Below are 25906 nucleotides of genomic sequence, written 5' to 3' on the forward strand. Positions count from 1 at the left end.
ATCCCAATGAATGAGTTTAACACCCGCTCGTTAGTGCTGTCAGCTGCATAGGAGACAAGTGCCCGTGCTAACAGGATCAGGCAGTGTCACCTACAAAGATAAGTGGGCTGATTTTCCAAAGGTGCTGAGCTGCTCCACCTGTCTTTAATTTCATTAAGATTCCAGAGTGTTCCCTGTGTTGAAAGTCAGGCAGAGCTCCATAGGTTTAGCTAAGCTAATTGCAAGAAACCTTTTCTGATTCCTTTTTTTTTTTTCTCCTTTCATTTCTGCAATCAGGCTGCAGCTTAGTGCGTGTGAGCTGGCACAAAGCAAGCAGATACGACAAGTATTAAACACTAAATTTGGATCCTTGGGAGGGCTTGAATTTAGTTCTTGGCAAAAGCCTATTTCGGCTTCCCTCACCCCCAAATTCTGCCTAGAAATAGCTCCTGCCTGATTTCCATTCGCTTTCCATGGGCTTTCAGGAGCACTTGCAGACTCACTTTACTCTAATTGTGTGTCAGCTTTAATTTCCCTTTCCTGCCTGCTCCCTCGTGGGCCGCTGCAGCGGCGTGCGTGGCTGCCGGCCGCGTGGCAAGATAACGCTGGCTCTCACCTGCTGGTTTAACCTGGCCTCCGAGGGCCGGTGTCTCGTGGCCATCCAAAGCGTGTTGGAGAGCAGGGATCTCAGTTGCCTCTCCTGACAAGGAGCTCGGCTCGACTGGAATCAGAATTTTCCCCCCCACCTCGCCAGCGCTCGCCGTGATGCCTCTTATTGTTGTAGATTATTTACGTCCCAAACGCTCGCTCGTAAAATTGAACTTCCAGCAGCTGCTAGAAGTCAGAATCGCATCATTTTAGCCCTTACTTCAGATGCTGAGAGATTGAGAAAGCTGAAAAAAAAAAAAAAAACCCTGAAAGCCAGCCTCTGTGCCCGAAAAGCGCAGCTCCGAGCGTGTCCATAGAGTCACTGTTTTCTCTCGGAGAGCAAAAGCGAAGCACCCAGCTCAGGTCTGTAGTAGCTCTCATGGGGCAGTAGGTGATGGCCAAAGCTCCAGTGCAGACCATTACCAGCTAGACAATCTTTACGTGCTTAGTGGTGGGAGCTGGCGTGCCTGCAAAAGCTCAGCAAGTGGGTGTTTTACAGCACAAGTGCTGCTCAGCTTTTCTTTTTTTAAGGCCACCGTACCAGTTATTCAACCCAACTCTAGGCAGAAGCTTAGAAGCAACTCTGGGAGGGGAACTCCAGCTGAAAGTGGTAACAGCTCTGCTACTGGCAAGATCCAGGTTGGGACGTGGGGCAGCTCCGTTCTGAGTGCGCGTGGCACAACCAGGGGACCAACGACCCCCTGAAAAACCAGCAGTCACAAGATGTGATTTTTCAAAAATGACTACGGATTTTGGCTGCCTAGATGTCTCAACATCTTGATAAATTTAGAAATGTACTTCCTGAACAGAAGAGGGTCACAAAGCATTTTATCTCCCCAAGTTGCCCATTTCTGAAAACTACGGCCAGTGGTTCCTTACTGGTACCTGTAGCAGGGTGGGGAATGACTGGGACAGCAGCTGTTACACGTCTCGTTCTGCCATGGTCAGAGAGGGATCGTTTAAAACGCCGCAACAGATGGGCCTGCAACTACGGATGCACTTTGAGAAGACAACCTGCAGAAATAACTCATTCCCCGATTCCAGAGTTCCTGCTGGCCCGTGGCCTTACGGGGAGCAGGATTTGTCCATCCGTTTCTCCTCGGCACCGCGTTTCCCTGTAGCGATTGTTTCACCTCGGCACGCAGCTCTAATAAACAGCCTCAGCTCCCGCGCTCCCGTTGTGTGCCCTGTGATCCGATGGTCCCTGGTGTTTTCTCCTTCTCGGTGGCCCGTGGGCACAACCTCTCCCTAAAGTCCCCAAATGCTTTTTTGGAAGATGTGACAAGGAGAGGGAAAAGAAACGGTACCAAGGAGAAAGGGTGTGCTCAGAGGGAGGGGGTGGTGGGTTCAGCAAACGCGTGGTCTGATGTTCTTCACACAATTTTAAGTCTGGTCGGTCTAAAAACCTGCTGTTACTGGGGGGAAAAGGGTGCCTGGAGCCCCAGCCCACCACCCTGAGTGTGAAAACCCCCCGTGCCCAGACAGGGCCAACTCCTGGGGAAAACCAAATTCTGCTCCTGGCACTTGTTCTTGACACCTGCGAGGAAACACCTAATGCTGACCAAAGGGTGCTCCAGGGTGTATTTGGGTCCAACACACGCGTTCCGGAGCAGGATGTGAAAGGATGTTCCGGCTCCTCTTTATTTATTTATTATTTATTTATTTATTTCCTGGCCCATATGCACAAGGAGAGACCCCCCCCCCTTTCCCCCCTCGCTCACCAGTTCCCCCCCAGTCAGGGCTCTTCCCCCGAAGACTAAAACCCCAGCCAAAGCGCGCAGCCCCTCGCCCAGCGCTCGCTGCGCTGTGCGCGCACACAGCGGCGGAGGGCAGCGCCGGGGGGGCGCGCCCGGAGCTCGGGGACGCGCGGACGGTCTGACCCGACCCCCCCCCCCCCCCCCCCCCCCCCCCCCAATCCCCCCTCCGCGCACGCGCAGAGGCGGCGCTTCCCCCTCCCCAGCCCAGGGGGCGCGCGCGCTGCGCGGGAGGGGGCGGGGCCCGGCTGCGCGCGCGGTGGCGGCGGGTCCCTCCCGCCGTTGGCGAAGCGGCTCCCGGCGGCGGCGGAGCGGAGCGGAGCGGAGCGGGCGGCCACGCACCCGCCATCGGCCGCGGCAGGTACCGGGGGCGGGGAAGGGAGGGGCCGAGGGGCGCCGGCGCGGACGGACTGGCCGGACTGGCCGCGCCCGAGCCCCCCGCGGGGGTCGCGCCCCCGTCCCGCCCCGCGAGGGCATCCCGGTACCCCCCCCCTCCGCCCGCGGGGCTCCCCCCGGGCCGCAGCCTCTCGGTCTCCCCGCAGCAGCGGGCGCCGCCGCGACCCTCTCCCCCGCCCTCCGCCTCCCGCGGTTCCTCCCGCCCGTGCCCGCGCACCGGGAGCTGCCCGGGAGCGCCCCGCGGGCGCTCGGCGCGGGGAACCCCCTCCCCGGAGAGGGGCCCGGGGCCGGTGCGGGGCCGCCTCGGTTTGCGGCGCGGCCCGGGGGGGCGGCGGAGCCCGGCCGGGGGCGGGGGGCACACGGGCGGCGTCTCGGCGAGCGGAGCCTTCACCTGCCGGTAAAAACCCGGATGTCTTTTTGAAAAAGTCCCGATTATTGTCTCCGGCACAGTAACGGCTTGAAACGGGGCTTCCTCCTTTTTTTCTTTCTTCTTTTTTTTTTTTTTTTTTTTAATTTCCCAGCCCGCCACACAACAAAATGAAGTTTTGCAGATTCATATTTTTTCCCCTCCCGTATCCCTGCGGCTTTATTTGGGGGGTTTTAGACTCGGTGGTCGTGGGAAAGGGCTGAACGGTTTCAATCTGTTTGTTCCCCCTCGGTGAATGAAAACGCAGGTTTTTTTGCTGCTCCTCAGCCTTGCAGAGGAACTGGGTGCTCGGGATCTCCGTGCTCTTCCTCCTCCTGGATCACTGCCTTTGCTTTGCCAGTAAAACTCCCAAACTCCCCACTGGTGCATCCTCAGCGAGTCACTGGGCAGCGGCTTTGGAAATCGTAGCAGTTTCTTTACTGGTCCGGATGATTTCGTAGGAGTGAGAACACGCGCAGGGAGATTTTTCAAAGCGGGCAAATGAGTAGGAATCGGGTTGTTTGGTAACTGCAAATTAAACTTTTTTTTCCCCGTGTCCTGCTGGCTCCAGGATTTCAAAATCTTGCAGGCGGGATTTTGAAAGCGGTGTTTGGAGCGCGCTGCCGCCAGCTCTTCTGCGCACCCTTCGTCTTCGGTAGTAATTCAAGCATCAGCCTAAAATTGTCATCTTACACATAGAGGACCAAAATAAAAAAAAAAAAAAAACAACCTGTCAAGTGAAAAAACCAAACCACAACTGTATTTTTTAGGAAGCACGCTCAGCTAGTGCTGTTACACGTGGTAGGGAGATGCTCAGGTGTGTAGAGAGGGTGTCTGTCCTTCCGACCGCGCTTGCTCTGGGTGCTTGGGGTGACACGTGATTTTGGGGGTTTCCTCTGCCTGCTGGCACTTAGGCCTTAAAAGCAGGAGAAGTTCTCAGGCAGCAAAGGGAGGGGGAAAGAACATCTACAGCCACAAAACAAAAATGAGGGTTCAAACGTTGCAGGGCCTCGCATCGAATCTTTTAAACTTTGGATCGGCTGCGGCGTCTGACGTAGGGGCTTTTCAGGGAAGAGTCAGCTCGGAACCGCGTTGGATCGGAAATGTCACGTGAATCAGTTTTAAATCAACCTGAACCCTTGTTCTGTCCGTGCTGTAAAATCCTGGGTTAAAGGCTCCGGCGTTATTCGGGAAGGCGGAACGCCCGGGCGATGGTGCTCCGCACCTCCTGCCCTGGGCCGGGAGCAGGGGCACTTAGATGGGAAAAGCAGCGAGATGGATCCGTGTTATGGAACTTATTGGAAAACGTCATCTAAGTGTGATGCATTTATTTTATTTTTCTGTTTTCGCTGCGTTTGCGTCAGAGAGCTTGCCCCTCTCTTTCCAGTTTTAACGGGAAAATACACCAGTAAAGACGTTGGTTATTGCTTATTTTCGTGTGCCACGGCAGCCGCCGTTCCTGTCGTTAGTCATCGTCCTTGTCTTTGGGAGAAGTTGACACAGAAACGTTTTCGAGTTGTTTTTTTCTGCTTTTCCAGGATAAACCTGGTAACGAGCAAAGGATGTTTTTGCCATTTTCTTAATGCCGTTGTCTGACGCCAGCACCTCGCTAATTGCCTTTCCTGGCTTTGCTCAATCAGTGCTTTTCTGGAATATTTTGTTTGTAAACAGATGGAAACTAAACTATTGTGCGTGATTAAATCAGCTTCCTTTTTGTACGGTCTGATTTGTAGCACAATAGTTGCACGTCCTAGCGGTTAAAAACGAGTGGTTTGTGTTTGTTGAAATGTTTCCTGCTAATTTCAGTTGTTCTTCTCAATAGATTTTGATTAAATTCGGTCACCTTGTACCCCGAGGTAATTAGTTCACACTTAGAAAAGTCAGAATTTTTGGTGTTTAATTCCAGTTTGCTTAAAATATTGTGGATCTTTGTGGAGCTTTTATACGTTTTTCATGTCTTGCAGGGAACCCGTGCGCTTGGATGATGGTGGTGCCTGGAAATGCCCCGGTCATACAGCAGGATCACGCTCTGGAGCCCGGCTTAGGACGAGACCCAACGGAGAACTCTGCCATGGGCCCTGGCACGGAGCCGGCGTCCGAGGAGGTGGGCCCGGAGCTGGAGGAGGTGCGAAAGCTGCGGGAGCTGATGAGGAGGCTGGAGATGGAGAATCAGCACCCAAGGACGAAGAGCAGCAGGAGTGTGCTGGGGACAAACGTGCAGAGTGAGATCCGGAGCGGTGGGGATAACCATGACTCTGGTCTTAACGGGACGGAAATCAATAACAGCATCAACGCGATGACGGAGAAGCAGGAGTTGCAAATCATGGCAGACCTGCGCAACCAATTAAGCAAAATAAGAAAAGAGGAAGGAGAGAACGACTGTTTGAAAAAAGACCTGGATGCCCAAGTGCCGTATAATTGCAACAGTGCCGCGGGGGAATTGTCTTCCAACGTGCCTGAGGTGGACATGAAGCCCAACGACAACGTTAGATGTTCTTCACGTATGGATACAAGTAGTAGCACGGAGCTTATGGGAGACTTGGTCATTGCAGGTGTTGATTCCTCCGTTAAAATGAATGAACAAAAGCCCAGTGAGAAACGTGGAGACCTGGAAAGTCTTTTGCATGACACGGATCTGGACGAAGTGAACGCGTTGGAACTCGCAGACTGCGACGGAGCAGAACATTGCTGGTACGTATGGTGGAACTTCAGTGATACGTGGAACTTAAGCCGCTGCGCTTGGGAGTTTCTGTGTTTGGGTGAGCAGGAATTTTTAAGGATACGAAGTGATTTCTATACAGTGCTTTGGTTTTTAGCAACAAGAATGCAGTTCTCATTATCGACTATTCTGATTTTTAAGAATATTGTGCCAGAGCCTAATTTTTTTTCAAAAAGATCAGTTTAATTGTAAGGCTTGTCTTTCCCTCTTTCTTCCCGATGCTGCTGTAGCAAGCACGGAGAACTTCCTTCCCCCCGTAGTTTCTTTGGGTAGAATGCACACAGGTGAATGGATAGTGGAGTCTTCCAACTTTGTACGTAACTGTAAAATACTGTATTTAAATAAGAATTTTGTAGAACAGAAACTGAGACTGTCTGGAATTTGTGGCTTTTGCTGTGTCTCAGACGATCCCCGTTTCCTGGATGCTGGTTCTTCCCAGTTAACCTGTTCCTTTTGTTCAGAGACACGATCTGAGACAGATCCGTGGTGTAATCCTTAACTGGCCGTACTGGTAGACTCTCTGCTTCCCCAGCAGCCTTGTTTAGAACTTGGTTTATAAATCAGCAGATTAATTTCCCTCACCCTTCCAAAGCCAGCTCAAGTTTGAGGCTAATTCCAGCTCATGCAGTAGCTGCGACTGGAGATTTTACCTGGAGTTCTGAATTTTGTGACTTTGTAGGACAGCCTCGGGGATCTGCAAGTCGTGTTTCAAAATCCTGTAGCTGGAGATGAATCCAGCAGTGAGGGCAGCATTGCAGAGTGGCTGCTGGATACAAAACAAGCCCTAAACTCTCAAAATTCATTAGCCTTTATCAGGGAAGGTGAACTTCTGTTTGCTGTTGGAATGGAGCTCAGTTACGTGATGACGTCAGCTCAAGTCTAAATTCAAGGTGACATTAAAAACAGGGGAAGATGTTTTTGAGATGACCAATGAGGGAAGGCTGATTTTTCAGTGTGCATTCATTTTTGAAAGGAATGTATGAAGTTAGAAGGTGTTCTTCAAAGTGGAGTTTCTTCCTACGTGTTCGTTTCCTGGATGCTCAGAAGGTTCGTTCCTGCACCTCCCCTGGCTGTGGGTGGTACAAGTGTCTCCTCGTTTGATTTGAACTTCTGCTGGTAGTCAGGTTTTGGGTTGTTTGGTGGTGTTTTGTTTTTTTTTTCATTTGGAAGCTTTCTTTTAAACACAAATAGTGCCTCTAACTTGATCACTGAGACTCTTTCATATACTTAAACAGCATTTTGAGCAGATTTCTTAAAAAAAAAAAATAAATTAAAAAAGTGAAAAAATAAGGGAACACATTTAACAAGTTGAATTTGGAAGACAGGCTTCCTTATTTGCATGTTAATGAAAACGGCTAGTTTTATTTTCCTGTTTATACAGCCTGTGACATGAGAGATCCCTCAAACTAGATTGACTCATCTTTGAGGTCCCTTCCAACCCTAACCATTCCGTGATTCTGTGACTCAGTAAAGAAACCAGAGGGAGTCTGAGATGCACACGGGCAGTGAACACTTTTCAGTGTAACTTTTCCTTGAGTTGGTGGCTGATAAAGTCATTTTCCTTCACCAGGTACCTTCTCGCTAGACCTTGTAGGGTCTTCATGTGTTTGATAACCTCTGTTTCCGTCAAATTTGGTCGGTGTAGGCTAACAGATTGGTAAGAGGCACCCCAAGGAGCTCAGTAGAGGTGGTGTTATGGAGCTCTTGTGCAGGTTCTGTTATCAGAAATTACCTTCGATCGTGCTGCGTCGCTTCCCTCTGGTTTATTTTCCTCTCGTCAAACAAACCTGGTAACACAAGAAGCTGTTTTTGTGGTGGCTCCTTGTTCTAGAGCTCTTCAGCCAAGCTGGAGGTGGGGAACCATTAACAGGCAGTAGTGCACGGCTGTGCTTGCTGCCAGAGAGCCGGAATTCTCTTCGTGAGCACATCCCACCACGTGCTGTCCAGGCAGATATCAGCAATAACCAGCAAACAGTGGTTGAGGAGGGGCTTTTTAGAAAAAAAAAACAAAAAAAAAACCACCAAAGAACACCTTCACGCTGCATGGATTTAGGATCAACTTTAATAAGGTGGCTTTGCTGATTGGGGGGAATTTTGTGCTGTCCACATGGAAGTAAAATCTCAATGTGTCGCAGTGTATTTGTCAAAGCAAATAGCTCACTGTGTTGTTATAATCCTTTTTTTTTTAATATTATACATTGGGAAATAAAAGTGTAGCTGATATTGGAACAGCGTGTACTTTGATACTTGGGGTTTTTGGTGGTTTCTGAGAAATTCACAGTGGCTTTGTTTTTTGTGGTCACTGCTGAACTGGTGCATTTTAACAGCCCAGTCCTTTTGGTTGCTGACCTTTTCTTTAATATCCTCCACTAGAGGGGATGATGCTTTATACTTTGAGGAATACTAAGAACTCATTTTTGATTTTTTTTTTTAAGATATGCAAGTGTTTAAAACGGGGAGTGGGGAGCAGGAGGTGCTTGAAAAGAGGTGCCTTACCTTGTGTCTTCATGTCGTTCTAGTTTTAAGAACAGGTCCAAACTCGGGCTGATTTCTGTTGTGGTGTTGTGCTTGTGCCCCATGGCTTGTGAGTGGGTTGGAAACCTAATTGGAAACCCTAATTTTCTCCCTTAAGCCTGCCGTGTGGGGTTTGGCACTGGAGCTGGAGTGGTGGGAGCAGAAGCCGTTGCCCCCGCAGAGCCAGGGTGGAAGGACGGGCTCTGCAGGGGCACAGCCCCGTGTCTGCCCTGCTAAAAAGTGACTTTTGCTTCTTAATGGTGTGCCCCTTCCCCAAAGCTACTAAAAAGGAAAATAGTAAACCTGACACTGAAATCAAACCAAAATTCCTCCTTTTTTTTTTTTTTTAATTTTAAGTTGCCCATCAGTGCTCTGAAAAATGGAGTTGTGCTTACTTAATTGAGTGTGGTGGAATTCCAAGTGAGACCATCTCTTGCCCGTAGAGTTGTGGGCTGAAAAATGGGAGTCTCCTGGCAGGTTCCTGAGGGCTCGACACCCTGGAGGCAGGAGCCTCTCTGCTCCATGGGGACGTGGTCCCAGCAACCAGGCAAGCGTTATCATTTTCAGCTGGTGTAGTCCTGGGTAGGAACACGGTTAGAAGGAGCAGGATGGAACAACTCCTTCCTGAAGCAGGGCAGGATTTTCTCCCTTAACCTAAAATACATGAAGAACAGCGTGACCTGCCCTAAGGAGGCTGTTGGCCTCTTTCTTGTTTGATTTTTTTTTTAACTGTAAGATAAATGCAGAGAGCGAGCACTTTGCTGTCTCTGTTCTGTTGGCTCCACGTGGTTGTGATGCTCGTTCAGCTGTGCACAAGTGCAGCAAGTTGTGCTCGTGGGCTCCTTCATGAAAGGGGTATTTGTGTTCACGTTTCTCAGCGTTTATTTTGTCAATAACAAATTAGCTTTTGGATTTTTTTTCTTTTTTTATTTGCATGTGGTTTTGTGTAAAGCTTGGTACGAAAAAGCTTCTGCAAGAGACATGCCTAAAGAGGCTGAATCTCTACACTCTGAAAAAGATGGGTCTGGCCAGGGCAGGAGTAATATTAAGATCTGTGAAGTCATGAGTGATGTGTCAAGAGCAGCAGAGAATAATTACCTGCCACCTGTATCCCGTCCCCCAGGAACCAGACAATATCCAGAGTAAAGAGCAGGTGACTCACTGCAGTAGGGTGCTGTGGGTGCTGGAAGCAGCTGCGGATCCAAAAAAGGGATTAGATTTGTCAGGCTCTGCTGACAAATGCTGTTTGAGAGGGAGATGCTCCATCTGACAGCCCCAAGTCGCCGAGCCGTGGCGGTCCAGGACCGCCGTCTGCATCAGCACTGCTTTGGGATGGGTTGTTTCCAGACTTGTCCTTACCAGGAGACAGGGTGACAGGTTAGATGGGCACTTTGATGCCAGTACATCATCTCAGTTGTTTGTATGTTTTATTTTAGCCAAACGTTGCTTTGTGGATAGGAGACCTGAGAGTCCCATAGTGTGTTCCTGTGCGTTCGTCCCCCCAGATTTAATCTCGGAGCACATCCTTTCAAGAAAGGTATTCAGGATCTACAGAGTTTTGGAGAGTTGGAAGTTTTCTTCTTCTTCTGGTACCTGTAATTCTAACAAATTACATTGTGGACAAATTCAGTGGCAAGAAACTTGAAGAATCTTATGGTCTTGAGAACAAGATCAGAAAAAGTTTCTGCCTTCAGAAAATGTTCTCTCTGCTTTTTTACTGAGTTTGGAGGTGATTACCTTCCAGAAGCTGCACAGATGCAGGTCCTTAGGTTCATCATCCCAGAGCTCCCCTGGAAGCCTTTCCATCATGCTGTGAATGGCCTCACCAGGATGCTGCATTAAGTGTCTCTGTGCAGCGGTGCAGTTCCAGCACAGAAATATTAGCGTGTGCATGTTAAGATTCCTTAGCTGGGACTCTAAAGTTAAAGTAAGGTGTGTATAATTCTTATTAAATGAAGGAAATTTCTTGTCTCTCTGGGCAGATTCTGTTAGTGGCAGCACTTTTTGTTTCTATTCCTGCCTTTCTCGTGCTACGGGTGGATGGAGATCCCGATGCCCTCTGCCCGAGGCTGGTGTTCTCCAAGCGACTGCAAGAATTAAAAACTGTTTAACTTTTATATGTACACAACACTGATCTGGTTTTTCCCCTCATGAAAGTTTTAAGTGTGTTGCTATTTGTATGTTAACATATAGGGTGCTTTTTTTCTTCCTGTTGGGATTTCTTGACTTTAAAACTGGAACTGTGGGGTATGTCAGTAAAGTACTTGAGTTGCTTTTCAGTCTGGCTCCTTTACCCTTCGACCTTTCTTGAGAGAAATTTTCTACTTCTGAAATGCAGTTAAGATTCTACTTTACACACAATCAGTTATAAAGAATCCAAGACTATAAGATGATTAAATCTGTACATAAGGCTCATCCTGTACGTGTATGCAGAACAACGCTGAGTGTATTACCCCTGTCAGGAACTTAGGCTTTAGGAGAACTAAATGACATTCCAATTAAAAAAAAAAAAAGGAAAGGTAGCATACAGTCATACTTCCTAACTGTCTGAAGATTTCTGGATTGAATTGTTGAGCCCTGAAATCTGTGGCACACTTCTCCCTGTTCGTCCCGTGTCTCAGGGGGCGGCTGCCTGCGGTGCAGGAGGTGCAGTGTCCCGAGCCGTGGGGTTTCTAACAAAAGCAGAATCATAGAATCATAGAATGGTTAGGGCTGGAAGGGACCTTCAAAGGTCATCTAGTCCAACCCCCCTGCAAGGAACAGGGATATCTCCAACTAGATCAGGTTGCTCAGGGCCTTGTCCAACCTGGCCTTGAACGTCTCCAGGGATGGAGCATCCACCACCTCTCTGGGCAACCTGTTCCAGTGTTCTACCACTCTCATAGTAAAAAATTTTTTCCTAATATCCAACCTGAACCTACCTCCCTCTATTTTAAAACCATTACCCCCTGTCCTATCACAACAGGCCCTCCTGAACAGCCTCTCCCCATCTTTCTTGTAGGCCCCCTTGAGGTACTGGAAGACCGCTATAAGGTCACCCCGGAGCCTCCTCTTCTCCAGGCTGAACAGCCCCAACTCTTTCAGCCTGTCCTCATAGGAAAGGTGCTCCAGCCCTCTTATCATCTTCATGGCCCTCCTCTGGACCCTCTCCAACTGGTCCATGTCCTTCTTATGTTGGGGACTCCAGAACTGGACGCAGTACTCCAAGTGAGGTCTCACGAGGGCAGAGTAGAGGGGGAGAATCACCTCCCTCGACCTGCTGGCCACGCTCCTCTTGATGCAGCCCAGGACACGGTTGGCCTTCTGGGCCGCAAGAGCACATTGCCGGCTCATATTGAGCTTCTCGTCCACCAGAAGAAGACAACAGGCTTCTGAAAGCAGCTCAGCTCGAGTCTGGAGTTAGAGCCACCTCCTGGTCCTTCCTGGCTTCGTGGTGGGATGGGTTTTGGGAGAGAGGAGTGGCGAGGGAGGCGGGGGTGCCGTGGTGGTGGCTGTCCCCACAGCCCAGGCTCGACCCGTGCCGTGCAGAGGCTGTGTGCCATCCCTGCAAAGCCATCTTTAACCGAATTTTGCTATTGTGAGAGTAAATTTTGGTTGAGTCCTAGCACACGGCTTAAACTTTAATTTTTTCCCCGTTTTTAGTTTGGATAACTTTCCCATTGCTTGCTGTTGGGCACGCTTTAGTAAATGCTGCCTGGGCTTAATGAGTGTTTTTTTTTTCCTGTCTCCGTTCCCCCTCGCAAAGGCTCTACGTGTCGCCAAAAAAGCCCACTGTGGACCAGCAAATGGCCTCGGCTTTGCACTGGTGCCGCCAGGTGCTGGAGAGTCCCAGCGCCGAGACAGAAGCCACCTGCCGGACGCTTCTCACCCGCCTCGACCAAGGTAGGTCAGCCACGAGCATCTGTCCTTGCCACGGGTGGGCTTCACATCCCAGAGCAGCAGGAACGTGGAGACGTGAAGTTTGGGCTTGCTGGAGTGGAGAATGTCTGCAGGGATGGAGCCTCCAACGCTGCGCCCCGGGTACCCGTGTTTGTCCTTGTGTCAATCCCTCCCTGCTCCTGGGTCACGTTGGAGATGCCTCAGCTGGTGGAGGGAGGAGGTGGCTCTGGGAACACCAAGAAAACTGTGCTGGTCACCAGGAATGGACAAAACAAACCACACGGTGATGTTCTGCTTCTCTGCGTTTTTAAGATGCAAATACAGGTGTTTGGAATTAGTTGCCAAATTGACCACCTTCCTTTCTGGTTTTTTTTTGATGTGTTCAGAGCCTAAATGCTGAAACATGTTAGTGTTTTCAGACTCTTAATTGATTATTTTTTTTAATATATTTAAACATCTTTAATGTAAAAATATTTAGAGGAAAAAACGTGCTTCTGGGGAGTAGGGAAGAGAATCACATGAAACCATTATTGCAGCTTTTTTCTATATAAAAAGTTCTAGTGTCGAGTCTTTCTAATGGTGAATATTCTCCCTCTGTCTTACCTTTGGTATTATTACGTGGGTAAAATAGTTTTCTGATGCCAAAAGCTTACAGTAATGAAACATTAAAATCTGTAACTTGAAGAAATGGTGTCACTTGGAAACCTAGTTTTTCTCCCAGTTTTGTCATCCCCTAAAAGCACTTGGTGGTGGCTGTGTCAGCTGTTCCTCACCCACCGAGGGAAAATCCCGTCCTTAATCTGCCTGAAACAAAAATTCTAGGGAGCATCCTGTTCAGTAGTCACAGTCACCACCACAGCCCCCGTTCCAGGCCGTAGGTTTGTGGTTTTTTCTTTTCCTGGTTTGGATCACAGAAGGATCAATCCCATTTTAGCCTGTCGGTGCTGTAAGTGCCGTTAGAATAGGTGCAGAGTTTGCCTCATTACAACACCGAGAGGGTTATTCTGTTTCTGCGTATCTGTAGATGGAATCCACCTGGTGGAAATCCATCCTACCTTCGTTTTCCCAGATGCACTCCAGTTTGGTATGCAAAACGAGCCCTGGGCTGAATTGCTGATAGCCGAGATGCTGAGCAGTTCAAAGTGGACCAGTAATCCTTCCGTGTGGTTTATAGCCATCTGTATCACACAGCTCTCCTGTCCTGGCAGCTGTGGCTTACCCTGCAGCTGGAGGGCTGACCAGGCTTTATTATTTTCTTTCTTTCTTTCTTTTAACAGGCTGAAAGAGTTGGGGCTCTTCAGCCTGGAGAAGAGGAGGCTCCGGGGTGACCTTATAGCGGTCTTCCAGTACCTCAAGGGGGCCTACAAGAAAGATGGGGAGAGGCTGTTCAGGAGGGCCTGTTGTGATAGGACAGGGGGTAATGGTTTTAAAATAGAGGGAGGTAGATTCAGGTTGGATATTAGGAAAAAATTTTTTTACCATGAGAGTTGTAGAACACTGGAACAGGTTGCCCAGAGAGGTGGTGGATGCTCCATCCCTGGAGACGTTCAAGGCCAGGTTGGATGAGGCCCTGAGCAACCTGATCTAGTTGGAGATGTCCCTGTTCCTTGCAGGGGGGTTGGACTAGATGACCTTTGAAGGTCCCTTCCAGCCCTAACCATTCTATGATTCTATTATTTTCTTTCCAACCCATCACTGAGAAGCGTTGCGGAGCAGGACGTGCCGCAGCCCCGTCTGTCAACGTCTAAACACAAAAGCTGTGGTTGGCAACGTCTGACAGAGTGAAGCTGCTGAGGGGATGGATGTTTTGAAGCTCAGTGGTGGTCGTCACCGCTGAACAACCCCCAGTTTGGTCCAAAAGTCGTGGTCCGGGTGGGTCTGAGTTGGCCGCCCGCCCCCTGTGTGAACACAATGGTTCTGATGTCGGTTTTGGGAGCAATTTGACCTCAGTGGTTTGAAGTCTGAGAGGCCACTGTTTTGTTTGGGCTTTCGGGTTTTTAAGTTTACATACTGAGAGTGTTTTGGCACTGGTGGTAATCAGACTTATTTTGAGTTTAGCCTTGAAATTCCTCATTTGACATAACTGGACGTAGTTTCAGAGCAAACTTCATTTACTGTTACAAACCATCTGCGCTTAAAAGTTTGAGTGAAGATTCATTTGATTAACTCTTTGCTTTGTCTGAAACGCATCAGTCTTTGTTGGTACTGCTTTTTAACTAAAATAGTCTGACTTTGTGGGGGAGATAAAAAAGAAAACTATTTATATAGTGAATCTATATAAATTCACTATTTATATCTATTTCTTCACTACCATTCTCTCAATGGGAAAGGCTTGGTGGGCGATTCAGCAGCTCCTTGAACAGACACAGATCCTGGACTGAGCCATTCCCTTTGTGTTGGAGCTGCTGATTTCCAGCTTCAGTAACATGGATGCACTAAATTTTGCTACCTGGCTTCTTTTCGATGGTTTCACCAACTCATCTGTGAGCCTGCGTGCTGAATAAAGATTTCAGGACAGTTGTTTTTTTGTATTCATTTGCTCTCCTTTTGATCTAAAGGCATAGCTTTTGTGGTTTAATGCTGTTGTAATTCCATCATTAAAAATTCAAAATAATACGTGTCAAGATGAAGCTCAGTGGAGTTCTTGAAAATGAAGATGGGGTGTAGAAGTTACAAATGTTGCTGAAAACAGTCAGATTTGAAGACCAGCACTGAAACTTTCAGAAATGTATGGCTTCTTTAAAGCCAAGTTTGTCAGTAGTTGTTCTTGGAATTCCTCAGAAGTGACAAAACAAGTTCAAGGGCAGAGCGAGGAGGGGAACAGGCGCTGCTTTGCTTCGTGCATCTTGTCACCCACCCCGTCCCGATGCCTGGTGCGATATTGAAACGTGTTTGACCTAATGCCTTTCTTTATCTCATGCTCTTCGTTTTTAAAAACAATTTGATAACCTGTACGGCTTTTTTTTTTTTTTTTTGTATTTTCCCTTCTAGCCAGTAGATGGAAAAACCTGTATTGCAGTCCGTTGGCATCGCCGAGCGCCCAAAATTTGAACCCAGAGCCAGGCTCCTGTAGCAATGCACTAAACTCTCCCGGGCACCTCAAATCGACTAACAAAGCCCTACTAACCTGTGGCAGCTCAGGTACGGCGTGGCGTGCAGCAGCGCAGACCCGTGGTGTTTAAAATGCAAGGAGCGTGGCCAGCTGGCACGGGGAGAAGTTGCCAAGAGGTGCAAGTCCACCCGTGGGGGTTTCCCCCTTTTAATTGGCTCGTTGACCCACCCAGATTTCGTCCGTTGAGTGGGAGAGAACCTCCTTGCGTTCTAAATGTCTTGCAGTTATTTCGTGGTTTTTGTTTTTGTCACTTTCTCTCTATGCATTTGTAAATTGTACTAATTTTAGGAGGTTTAAAATAGAAAACAGCTGTCGGGGCAAAGGAGATGTTGCTCTTGAATGATGTTGTCATGTGTAGGTGTTCGCTTTATCGAGGTACTGGGGTTCAGTTGTCTGGCTTGAGAGTTTGTGAAGCTGCTTTAGCAAAAAGTGACTGCTGTAGGCAGCAGAAAGAAGCCTTATGCTTTAAGATAAAAGGTGGGGTCTCCAGGATCTGCCTTTAAATTGGCTGAGGGGGCAGCTAAACACCGGAACAAAAGCTTCCATCACACTTAATGGGTTGTGGTACTATATGCACTGTTGGATGCTCTATGTGCTATATATACACCTGTACTCGTAGGTATGATGATGAAGCTTCTCCTGAATGACTTGGCCTCATCTCTGCCTTTGCACTGAAGCTGCAGCCTGAGGACTCCACGTAGGCTCTTCCAGGAGCCTCGTTTGTCCGTGGGGCGGTTCGTGCTCCGTGTCCGAGGACAAACGCTTTGCCTCTTGGCTTCGTTAGCAAAGGAGTCTTGGTTTGTTGGGGTTTTCTTTTTGGAAGTTGCTATATCCTAATTTGCATGTTTAAAAAGATGAAGCATGTTTAACAGTTTCTGGCTTGAAACTTTAAGTGAACTTCTTCTTTTGTAAGGATGTTTTTCCCAGCTGCAGGCATGCTTTTGAGATCTGCTGGTTTTCTGCCGTAAATAGAAATTAACCCTTATCCCCCTTTTGCAAACAAAAGGGTGCACGTAGGACTGGGTATTTTCACAAGCAGAATTCTGCAGGGAAAAATCTCTCCATCAATTTCTTGGTTTTTGTATGAGGCTGGTTGGCAATCTAGATGTCTGAGCACCTTTGGGTTCACACATCGGTAGCTGCTTCTGTGGGAACCCGAAGTGTCTGTGCACCTTCGGACTGCTTCGTTCACTCTGCAAACCTGCTGAAGCTGTCAGGGCTTCCAAATAAAAAGCCAAATGTAGAGCAGGTTTTGTCCGTGTGGGATAACCCACGGGAGTTCCCTTCGCGTGAGCGCTAACGGGAGTTTCAAGTTCACTGTCAGCCTGATGGACTCGAATCTAATTTTATTTCTAAGAAAAATGGAGCTTCCTTACGGTTCAAGTGAAAAACGTTTAACGGTAACTTCTCTTAAAAACTAAACAAAAAAAACCCTTTTACAAAATCCAGATGTGGAGTATTTATTTTGAAGTTTCTATAATGCAGACCATAACCAGTTTGTCTCGCGGTGTGGAGCCGCAGCAGTTTTTGCTGATGAAGGAACGTGAAGGTTTTTCTTCCCCCCCCAACCCTGGAAACACAACAACCCAACTCAACACACGCAACTGAATTGGGAACTTTTTAAAAAGCTGTATTCAGCACACAGCTGCCTCAAAAATACACCTTTTGGTATTCAAGGTGTCAGTTCCAGCAGGACACCCGTGCTTCCTCCTCGTAGTGCCTCCTACAGGTGCGATCCCTGCTCTCACCTTGGCTCTGTTTCAGCTGCTTCCAGTGTCTTTTCCTGACACCAGCAGGGCAGAAATGGGATGATGTTACCCAGCAGTGCAGTCCTGATGCTGGAGAGTCCGGGAGCGTGTGGTTGTGTAACCCCCCCCCTTACACCCCCCGTCCACGGCAGTCACGCTTCTGGCGCTGCGTTGTTTGGGCGTCCTGGAACTGGAGAAACTTTTTGCCTTTTCAGGTGAGGAATGTGAATTACTGCTACAAACCACGTTCCTCAACATCCACCTAAGAAATTTGGGTTACGCCTGGACTTCAAAGGTGTGTTTTCCACGTCATCAGCGACGGCTTTTCGGAACTGGTTGAAGAAATAACGTTGGGAACCTGCTGGGTTTTTTTTCTGCCTGACTGGAATTCACCGTTGTTTGAAAGGTTGCTCAGCAGTGGGTTTTAGGTGTTTTGTGGAGAACAGACAAGATTTATTTCTGGTGTCATTGTTGAGTTATTCAGTGGATGTGCTGCCTTCAAGACTTCTTGGAACGCAGCAGGCAAAAGTGTGAAAGTCAATGGTGACTGACATCATATAGATGCTTTGGGGGGCTGACGGGTGTTCTTGATGTGTTGGCTGGTGTGCTCCAGCCCACTTGTTGCTTTTTTTTTCCTAAGTGCTGATCTCAAATCCCTGCTTGAGCAGGATTTGTATTTCTTAAGCCTGCTGCAGCTGAAAGTGATGTTAAGTGCTCTTAGGCTCTTGCATGTCTGCTGGTTTAGCTGATCTTCTGACAAATCATGTCGGGTTTTTGTGGGTTTTTTTGGTGGATCTAAATCTCTATAGTACTAATTGCAACCTTGTCTTGGAATTATTGAAGGTAATGATGTACTCTTTCCTAAAACAGCTCTGTAAGTTTATGGCCTTATGCATCTGTGTTCGAGGGGTGGTCACGCTCGGAGCACGTCAGGGATTTTGTAACCCGTAGCCGTGCAGAGGTTTTACATCCACTAAGCCTTCTGTGTTTCCAGAAATCTTTCCAGCCATGTTTTTTGGTTTGGTTTTCTGGATGCAAAGCAGTATGGTGTTTCCAAAACGGGAAAAGGAGATGGAGGTGTGCCAAAACGGAGCCAAAATCAGCGTTGCCGGAATGGTGGCAAGGTTGTCCCATCACTGCCAGCTGCAGGTGGAGATAAGGGGCTGCCAGGGGACACGTGGCCTTCCTGCAGTAACAGGCACGCCAAGGCTGTTGTGACACCACGTTTCTGTGCACAGCACCGTTTACAAGCCTCCCAGGTGGGAAGGACGAGCAGCAGTGTAACCCCAAACTTACAGGGCTCGGTCTCATCTCGCTGTCTCCGTAGCAAGGAGCTGTACTTTCATGCCATGGAAAATACTGACTGGCTTGACTTCAGGCCATGGTGATTGTGATGATATTATTACTATTATTCTTCAAAAGGAAAATTATGTGTTGCTCTTCCTAATGCCTGACTTATGGAAAAACCCTGGTGGAAAGATCCTTCCACTTTACTTTTTCTGGCCTGCTGCATGAACAAGCCGTGTCCTTCCCTGTAAGAGAGAGTTTGGTTTATGGTGAGAGGACAAAATAAAAATGGATAAACCTCAGGAATGGGGAGGAGGCAATCTAGTGTAAACTCTGTTTTGCATAAGCAGATTGCACGACGGATGTGTGAGGTGCTGTACTCTGAAAGCCATTTGGGTCCTTTCACTCCTGTGATTGCTCACCAGCATCCTGGCAAGCACTTTCTGTAACTTTGCTGCTTAATATTTGGATCCATAGCTGCCCCTTTCTCAAAACACACAGAAATAATGCTGACCTTTTCAAGTGCATTTCCAAGCTCAACATTTCCAAGCATCCCTGTGTCACCTCTGGACAGAAGTCCACAGTTTGTTCCCTGCACAAAGACTCTCTGCCTCTTACTGCAGGTTAAAATACTGAGCACTGTGCTCTCGAGTCCTTTCTAACTCCTTAATTATTTCTAGCAGCCATGCCTCAACTTCACAGATTTCCTTACTGGAGTAGATACTCTGCTGCTCGTTCTTGTGTCCTGTGTGGATGTCTGAATGGTTTTTGTGGATGTCTGAATGGTTTTTGTGGATGTCTGAATGGTTTCTGTGGATGTCTGAATGGTTTCTGTGGATGTCTGAATGGTTTCTGTGTTCCTCCCTCCCCCAGGTTACCTGAGCATGCATTCCGCGCTGAGCTCGCAGTCGTCCGTGGACAGTGAGCTGAGTACGTCCGATGACTCCATCTCCATGGGGTACAAGCTGCAGGACTTGACCGATGTCCAGGTTATGGCACGGCTTCAGGAAGAAAGTAGGTGACAGCCATCTCCTTTGTGTTACGCTTTTAGGACTGGAGAGAAACGTGGGTGGGTCCCAACTGTTCTTCTCTTCCTGGTCTCCCCAGCAAAAAAAAAAAGGATTTAATAGATTGAAATGTTGGTGATTCACTGACCCAGACTGCCACTCGAGCTCAGCAGTTGTGTGACATTCTCAAAATAACACCTTAAAGCAGAGGACAGTCTGTAAGCACGACCCAAACCCCCACTTGGTTAAATCATAGAATCATGGAATGGTTTGGGTTGGAAGGGACCTCAAAGATCATCCAGTTCCAACCCCCCTGCCAGGGGCAGGGACACCTTCCACTACACCAGGTTGCCCAAAGCCTCATCCAACCTGGCCTTGAACACCTCCAGGGATGGGGCAGCCACAACTTCTCTGGGCAACCTGTTCCAGTGCCTCACCACCCTCAATGTAAAGAATTTCTTTCTTATATCTAACCTAAATCTCCCCTCTTTCAGTTTGAATCCATTGCCCCTTGTCCTATCACTACACACCCTTGTAAAAAGCCCCTCTCCAGCTTTCCTGTAGCCCCTTTAGGCACTGGGAGGCTGCTATAAGATCACCCCGGAGCCTCCTCTTCTCCAGGCTGAACAGCCCCAACTCTCTCAGCCTGTCTCCAGAGCAGAGGTGCTCCAGCCCTCGGATCATCTCCGTGGCCTCCTCTGGACCCGCTCCAGCAGCTCCATGTCCTTCTGGTGTGGGGGACTCCAGAGCTGAACACAGTATTCCAGGTGGGGTCTCAGGAGAGCAGAGCAGAGGGGCAGAATCCCCCCCCTCGCCCTGCTGCCCACCCTGCTCTGGATGCAGCCCAGGACACGGGTGGCTTTCTGGGCTGCCAGCGCACGGTGCCGGCTCATGGTGAGCTTCTCACCCACCAGCATGAGAAGCTCATAATGTGTGAGTGCCCTGTAGTACTGGGGAACGCTCAGCCCAGGTTGTCCCCGGAGCACGGGTGAAGCTTCACGAGTGACTCGGTCACAGTGGTGGCAGTTTGAGGAGCAGCAGCTCAGCTGCAGGTCTGGTTGCTGTCCCGTCACCCGAGCAAACGCAAGCAGCTGGGTGACTGCGTGGGGTCTGGGTTCGGGGAACCGATCCAGCCGAAAAAATAACCCAGCAACGTGTTTTGCTTGTAAATTTTTTGGTTTTCCGAGCAGGCTGCCCAGCTGTGCCCCGAAATCCTGTTAGGGGACTCAACCTTACCAGGGGTTGATTCCACAGAAGGGGCAAGTCGAGTTTCACTGCTCTGCTGGGTCAAACCAAGCGTTCAAGAGTACTAGGACTGAAAGAGCTGACATTACAACTGAGCTTTTGCTCTGGTAAAAGTGCTCAGAGGCAGCTCTGCAAATGTCACTTCAGCCCAAACCACGTCCGTGTCCCAGCGTGGGGGGACGTCAGGGCCCCGCTCCAGTTCCCATTAAATCATTGGTGAACTTCCTGCTGACTTCAGTGTGATTTGGATGGAGTCCTAATTGAAGATCAAGGTGGAACAGGGCGGTTGGATCAGTTTTTTTCTGTGCAAATTAATCATTAATTCGATTTACAGGAACTGGAGAATGACGTTCTCTGTTTTTCTTTTGGAGAACATTTACTTAGTTTTAGTCCTGTGCCTTTATAAATTTAAAAAAATACTGTGAGCCAGGAATTTGGAATATGAGACCAAAGAGAGCAAAAGACATAAACATAGACCCGAGGAAAAGTCGTATTAAAGTGAATAAAGCCTTTTAATAAAATAAATTAAATAAATAAAATGAATAATAAATAATAATTCGTATAAATTTATTTATTTATATAATTATTATTCATGAATAATTTGATTATTTATTCATGAATAAAATGAATAAAATGGCCTTTTTCTGAACTTCAATATTTTCTTGCACTTTGTTCAAGAAAATGTGAAGGAAATCCTGTCACATGACAAAGTTTACAGTGAAATATGAAAAGGCTTTATCCTCAGAACGATGGAAGCTTTTCACGTTTGCGTTGCGAAGGGAGAAGAGTGGGGAGCACTTGCTTTTTCTTTGAATGCCTGCAGTGAAGGGAGTGTGCTGCGAAGAGGGTGTTTCAGAACCTCAACTGGTGCCTTTCTCACAGCCCCTTCAACCAGTTTGCTAAATTGGTTCTTGGTTAAGAAGTTGCTTGTGTTTTGTGGGACAAGAAGGCTCAAACAAAGGTGCAAGTTGGGGGAGGACCTGTAAATAAACCAGCCAGAGGCACTGCAGGTGCCCATAAAAACAGGTGGGTTTTTTTGGAGGTTCAGATCTTTGTTTCCACCTGTTGACGTGCTGGTGGGTGTGCAATTAGTTGAACTAAAAAATCGGTGGATGCTCCATCCCTGGAGACGTTCAAGGCCAGGTTGGACGAGGCCCTGAGCAACCTGATCTAGTTGGAGATATCCCTGTTCCTTGCAGGGGGGTTGGACTAGATGACCTTTGAAGGTCCCTTCCAGCCCTAACCATTCTATGATTCTATGAGGCTCCTGCAGCCAGTTCTCCTAAGGGAGCGTGGCAGGATGGAGTCCCCAGTCACAGCTGCTGGTGTGGGGGACATCAGGAGTAATTCAGGCCAGACTGAATATTAACTCTTTGCTCTAATGGAACGGCACTGAAATGGGGGACACTGCTCCGCTTCGGAGATTCCATAAGCTGTGAGCATCCTCAGCAAAGGGCGTTATGAACTGGGCTCTGCTTCCAAGGGGAAACGGATCCCTGGTAAAAGCGTTGCTTCTGGATCCGTGTGGCAGCCGGGTAAGGAGTTTGTGTGTCGAAGCGTGGTGATGCCCTCTGTCTCCAGGCCTCCGCCAGGACTGCGCCTCCAGCTCCGCGTCCGTGTCGCGCCGCAGCTCCAGCGCCTCCCTGCACTCCCTGCGGAGAGGCACCTACAGCGACCAGGAGTTCGACGCCTACAGCCTGGAGGACGAGGACGATTACGACTGTTCCCTGTCGTACCGCAGCGCTCACAGATACTCCCCGTCCCCGCTCAGCTCGCCCCGGTGCCAGTCCCCTTCTTCCAGCGCCGACTACGGCAGGTCGGCGGCGTCCCGGATCCGGCCCCCGCGGAGATCCGTGCAGAGCCCCATGCCCGACCGGCTCAAGTACGCCAGCAGCGAAGGTAACTAGTGGTGAGCTTTTGATGCCAGGCAAGGAGAACAACTGGGACATGTACATGTCCAAAAAGCCCTGTTATTAATGGGAGCTGGGAATCGGTTACACGCTTGCCTGCTTCCACGTGCCTGCGTTTTCCAAGAGATTGTCTAAACCATCACTTTTAAAATAAAATAATCACAATTATCACGCGTCTCCGTCGCTAGCAGAAGCAGCAAACAGAGAATTTGCTCTTGGTTTCAGAGGAGATGCGGCACAGCATGCCCAACCTGGCCAGGACAAGCCTTCGAGCTCTGGAGTCCGTGAGGAGCAGTCGGAGCCTGGAGTCGGATCTGCAGGTGCCAAACAGTCGAATTCCAAGAACTCAGCAACGGTCAGCAGGTCAGTGCGGTGTCACCTAAGTGACCCGACCAAACCCCAGGCCCTTGAAAGCCCCAGTGTCCTGAAGCGTTCCAGAAATACTCGTGCCACCTGGGTTATTTTTTTTCTTTTGTTACCCCGTTTCTAGGTCTGGCTCCCAGTAAGCTCAGGTATTCCCCCAGTGCCGGGCAGTCTCCTTTACCGGCGCGACAGCCCGTGAAAGCCGCGTCCTGCACAAACTCTCTGCTAACGCCCAGGCAGCCGGTGAAAGCCACCAGTTACACAAGTGCTGCTGGTGGAGTTCGGAAACCACAGGCGTCCTCGCTCAGCACGGGCTCTTCCAGTAGCAGTTGCACCACCAGAACCAGTAACTTGGTCTCTGTGGCAAAGAATTCCCCCGTTAAAGCACGCGCGTCCCTCGGAGCAATCGCGGTGCCCAAGGGCAAGCCGACGCCGCCGTCCAGGAGGTAAGTGTGAGACTTCCAAGCCTCACGGACTTTATTTCACATTTTGGAAACACTTTTTATAAAGTTGTGGTCACCTCTGGGTGAGGTACCCCTTGGCACCACGCGGTCTGCGACCAAACCCTGCAGTATTGTGTCTGTTCAAAAAAATAAATACTTTTTTTTAAACCAAGTTAATTATCCAGGAAAACGAAGAGGCATTTCTGTAAGAAATTAGCTTCGTGGCACATACTTATTTGGTGCCTACGTCTGTTTTTGGGAAGGGGAAAACTCTTCCAAAGGACTAATAAACCCTCTTTACTGCTAATATCATCTTCCCAGATGTCCTACTTTGGCACCTCTTTGACTTTGCTACTGGTAAAATCAGTGTGGTTTTTATTTCCTTCCTTTCTCTTCAGTTAGGACTCTGGGTGGGCACTGTCCAAGGCCTAAGGAGTCTTCAGAAGGGTTTGAAAAGCAGGACAAATTAACAGGGCCTGGCTTAAGCAGGATTCTGTATCCTTACAGGGACTTCTCCTAACGGGGCGAAAGCAGAGCGTGTACAATTGTTTCCAAAAAACTTAAGAATTTTTGTTCTTGTTGCACAAGTCTGAACTGATTTAGAGGCCACTTCTTAATCCAGAAAGCTGCAATGGGTCTTTGGACCTTTTCTTTTTTAACATTTATTTCTAGCTTTTAGCTTTTATGGTTAGCTTCCTAAATATTTAGTGGATATCTGAAGTTTCTAGATAGTCTAAAGCAAGTTATTTAGTTGGAACACAGTCAATCTCTTGAAATAAGGCCCCCGAGATGCTGTTAACAACTGCCTGGCACTGCTTGAGCAAAGCAGGATCTTATCCCATTGACCTAAAGCAGCTGCTCTGTTTTTGTGTGTAGTAAATCCACTACCAAATTGCCAAAAGCTACTTTTTCCAGCTATTTGCAGTAGAATTGTAGTGTGAACTTTTTTATGATCTATGAACTTTTGTGATTCAGTATCTTACTAGTAAGTGATCAGTATTTTTTTCATTTTTGGAGTCCCATTGTAGCCTTCAATAAATGGAATTGTATCTCCTTACTTTGAAAAAAAAAAAAAGCTGGGAATTTTTAAACTCATACGTAATACGAGTACTACTACAAATTAAAAACCTGATTATTTTTCATGCGTTTAGTCATATTTGCAGGGAAAAATATTTTTCTTGGACTCGGTCATGGGAAAAACCCTCAACAGTGTTAATAGCTTTTAGCAGAGCAGGGTAACTATGCCACTAAGCACCCAGCAATACTCAGTTTCCCGAAACTGCCTGGAATTGCTGCTGCTGTCGTGCTGGTGCCCTGGCACGTGGGATGCACGAGCTGCGTGTGTGTGACCACAGCAGTTACCCAAGGCAGATGCTGCCATTGTCAGAAGACAGATGTTGGAGAAGCTCAGCATAAACTGAACCCTCAAACAAGGGTTCCTGCCTACCTCCACGGATTACTGGGGGCTTTGCTTCTTGTAGCTGTTTTGTGACTTTTTTTTGTTGTTTTGACTCCCAAACCAGATTCCTTCAGTCAGCACAGACTGCTCAGGCCACCGAGGACGATTCGTGGAAGGATGGGTGCTACTGACAGCCCCCCCGTGGGGCAGAGCCCAGCTGGCTGGGCGTGAGGACCTTGTTCGAAGTGGGACCACGAGCGACCTGCTGTACATAGCTCCTCTCCTCCGGAAGGCAAACGCTCCTCACCACCTGCTCTTCTGCCCAGAGGTGGAACAGACAACTGCTTCACCAGTTCCTCGGGTCAAAACGGTACTGAAATACGAGTCTTCACCTGAAGACTGAAAAGAGCCTTATTCCCTACAAACCTCCACTTGCAGCCCTGCGGAAGGTTTGTCACCAAACAACTCCTTGCACAACCTGCTCCTGAGGATGCTCGCTCAGAAAGGCTGCTGGTTGTCCTGCCTGTGCCAGAAAGCAGCTGTGGGCTGTGCTGTGGTGTGTCACCAGCTGGGGGAGAGTAGGAATAGTTATCTAGATGTTAGAAGGTGAGACTTTTTAAATTCAACCTGATGTACTCTAATATTTGTCTGAAACTCAACTGTTTGGGGTTTTTTTTTTGTTTGGTTTTTTTTTTTTACTTCTGTATAGAATGTATTTCTGCTACTTTTTATTGTTTGTTCTAGAAGATGAAGCAAGTTTTTATAACTGTAGTACACTTCAAGCTGTTGTATTCGAGTGTGTGCATCACGGTTCACCAGTGAGGGAGCGGTACACAATATTTGTGTGGGTTTGTGAACAGGCAGTCGCAGGGACAGGATGCTAATTGAGAAACTGCTGTTTATCAACATCTTCATGCCTCAGATGAGGAAGTTTACAAACACTGGTTAAAGGTAAACTTTTTAAAAATACCCCCCTCCCCGACTGATTTGACTTGAAGTGTTTCCCTTTGATCTATTCCAACTATCCCCTGACTGCCCTGGTTTTTGTAGAAGTTTTCTACTGTCTCTTTGGCTATGAAGGATCCTGTTTCAGTGTC

The 25906-nt window shown here is 48.3% G+C and overlaps 1 protein-coding gene across 1 annotated transcript; it reads left to right on the forward strand.

Annotated features, from left to right (window-relative positions):
- The first annotated feature begins 5164 nt into the window (after positions 1 to 5164).
- Positions 5165 to 25106, forward strand: LOC104373080 (SLAIN motif-containing protein-like). The gene is made up of 8 exons (XM_086619545.1): positions 5165 to 5874; positions 12162 to 12298; positions 15287 to 15436; positions 19316 to 19456; positions 22276 to 22593; positions 22830 to 22967; positions 23095 to 23413; positions 24934 to 25106. The coding sequence occupies exons 1-8, from the start codon at positions 5165 to 5167 to the stop codon at positions 24998 to 25000; spliced, it is 1980 nt and encodes a 659-aa protein (XP_086475671.1). The 3' UTR covers positions 25001 to 25106.
- The last annotated feature ends 800 nt before the right edge of the window (positions 25107 to 25906 follow it).

Source organism: Tauraco erythrolophus, chromosome 13 (genome assembly GCF_009769465.1).
Source record: "Tauraco erythrolophus isolate bTauEry1 chromosome 13, bTauEry1.pri, whole genome shotgun sequence".
Classification (NCBI taxonomy): Eukaryota; Metazoa; Chordata; class Aves; order Musophagiformes; family Musophagidae; genus Tauraco; species Tauraco erythrolophus.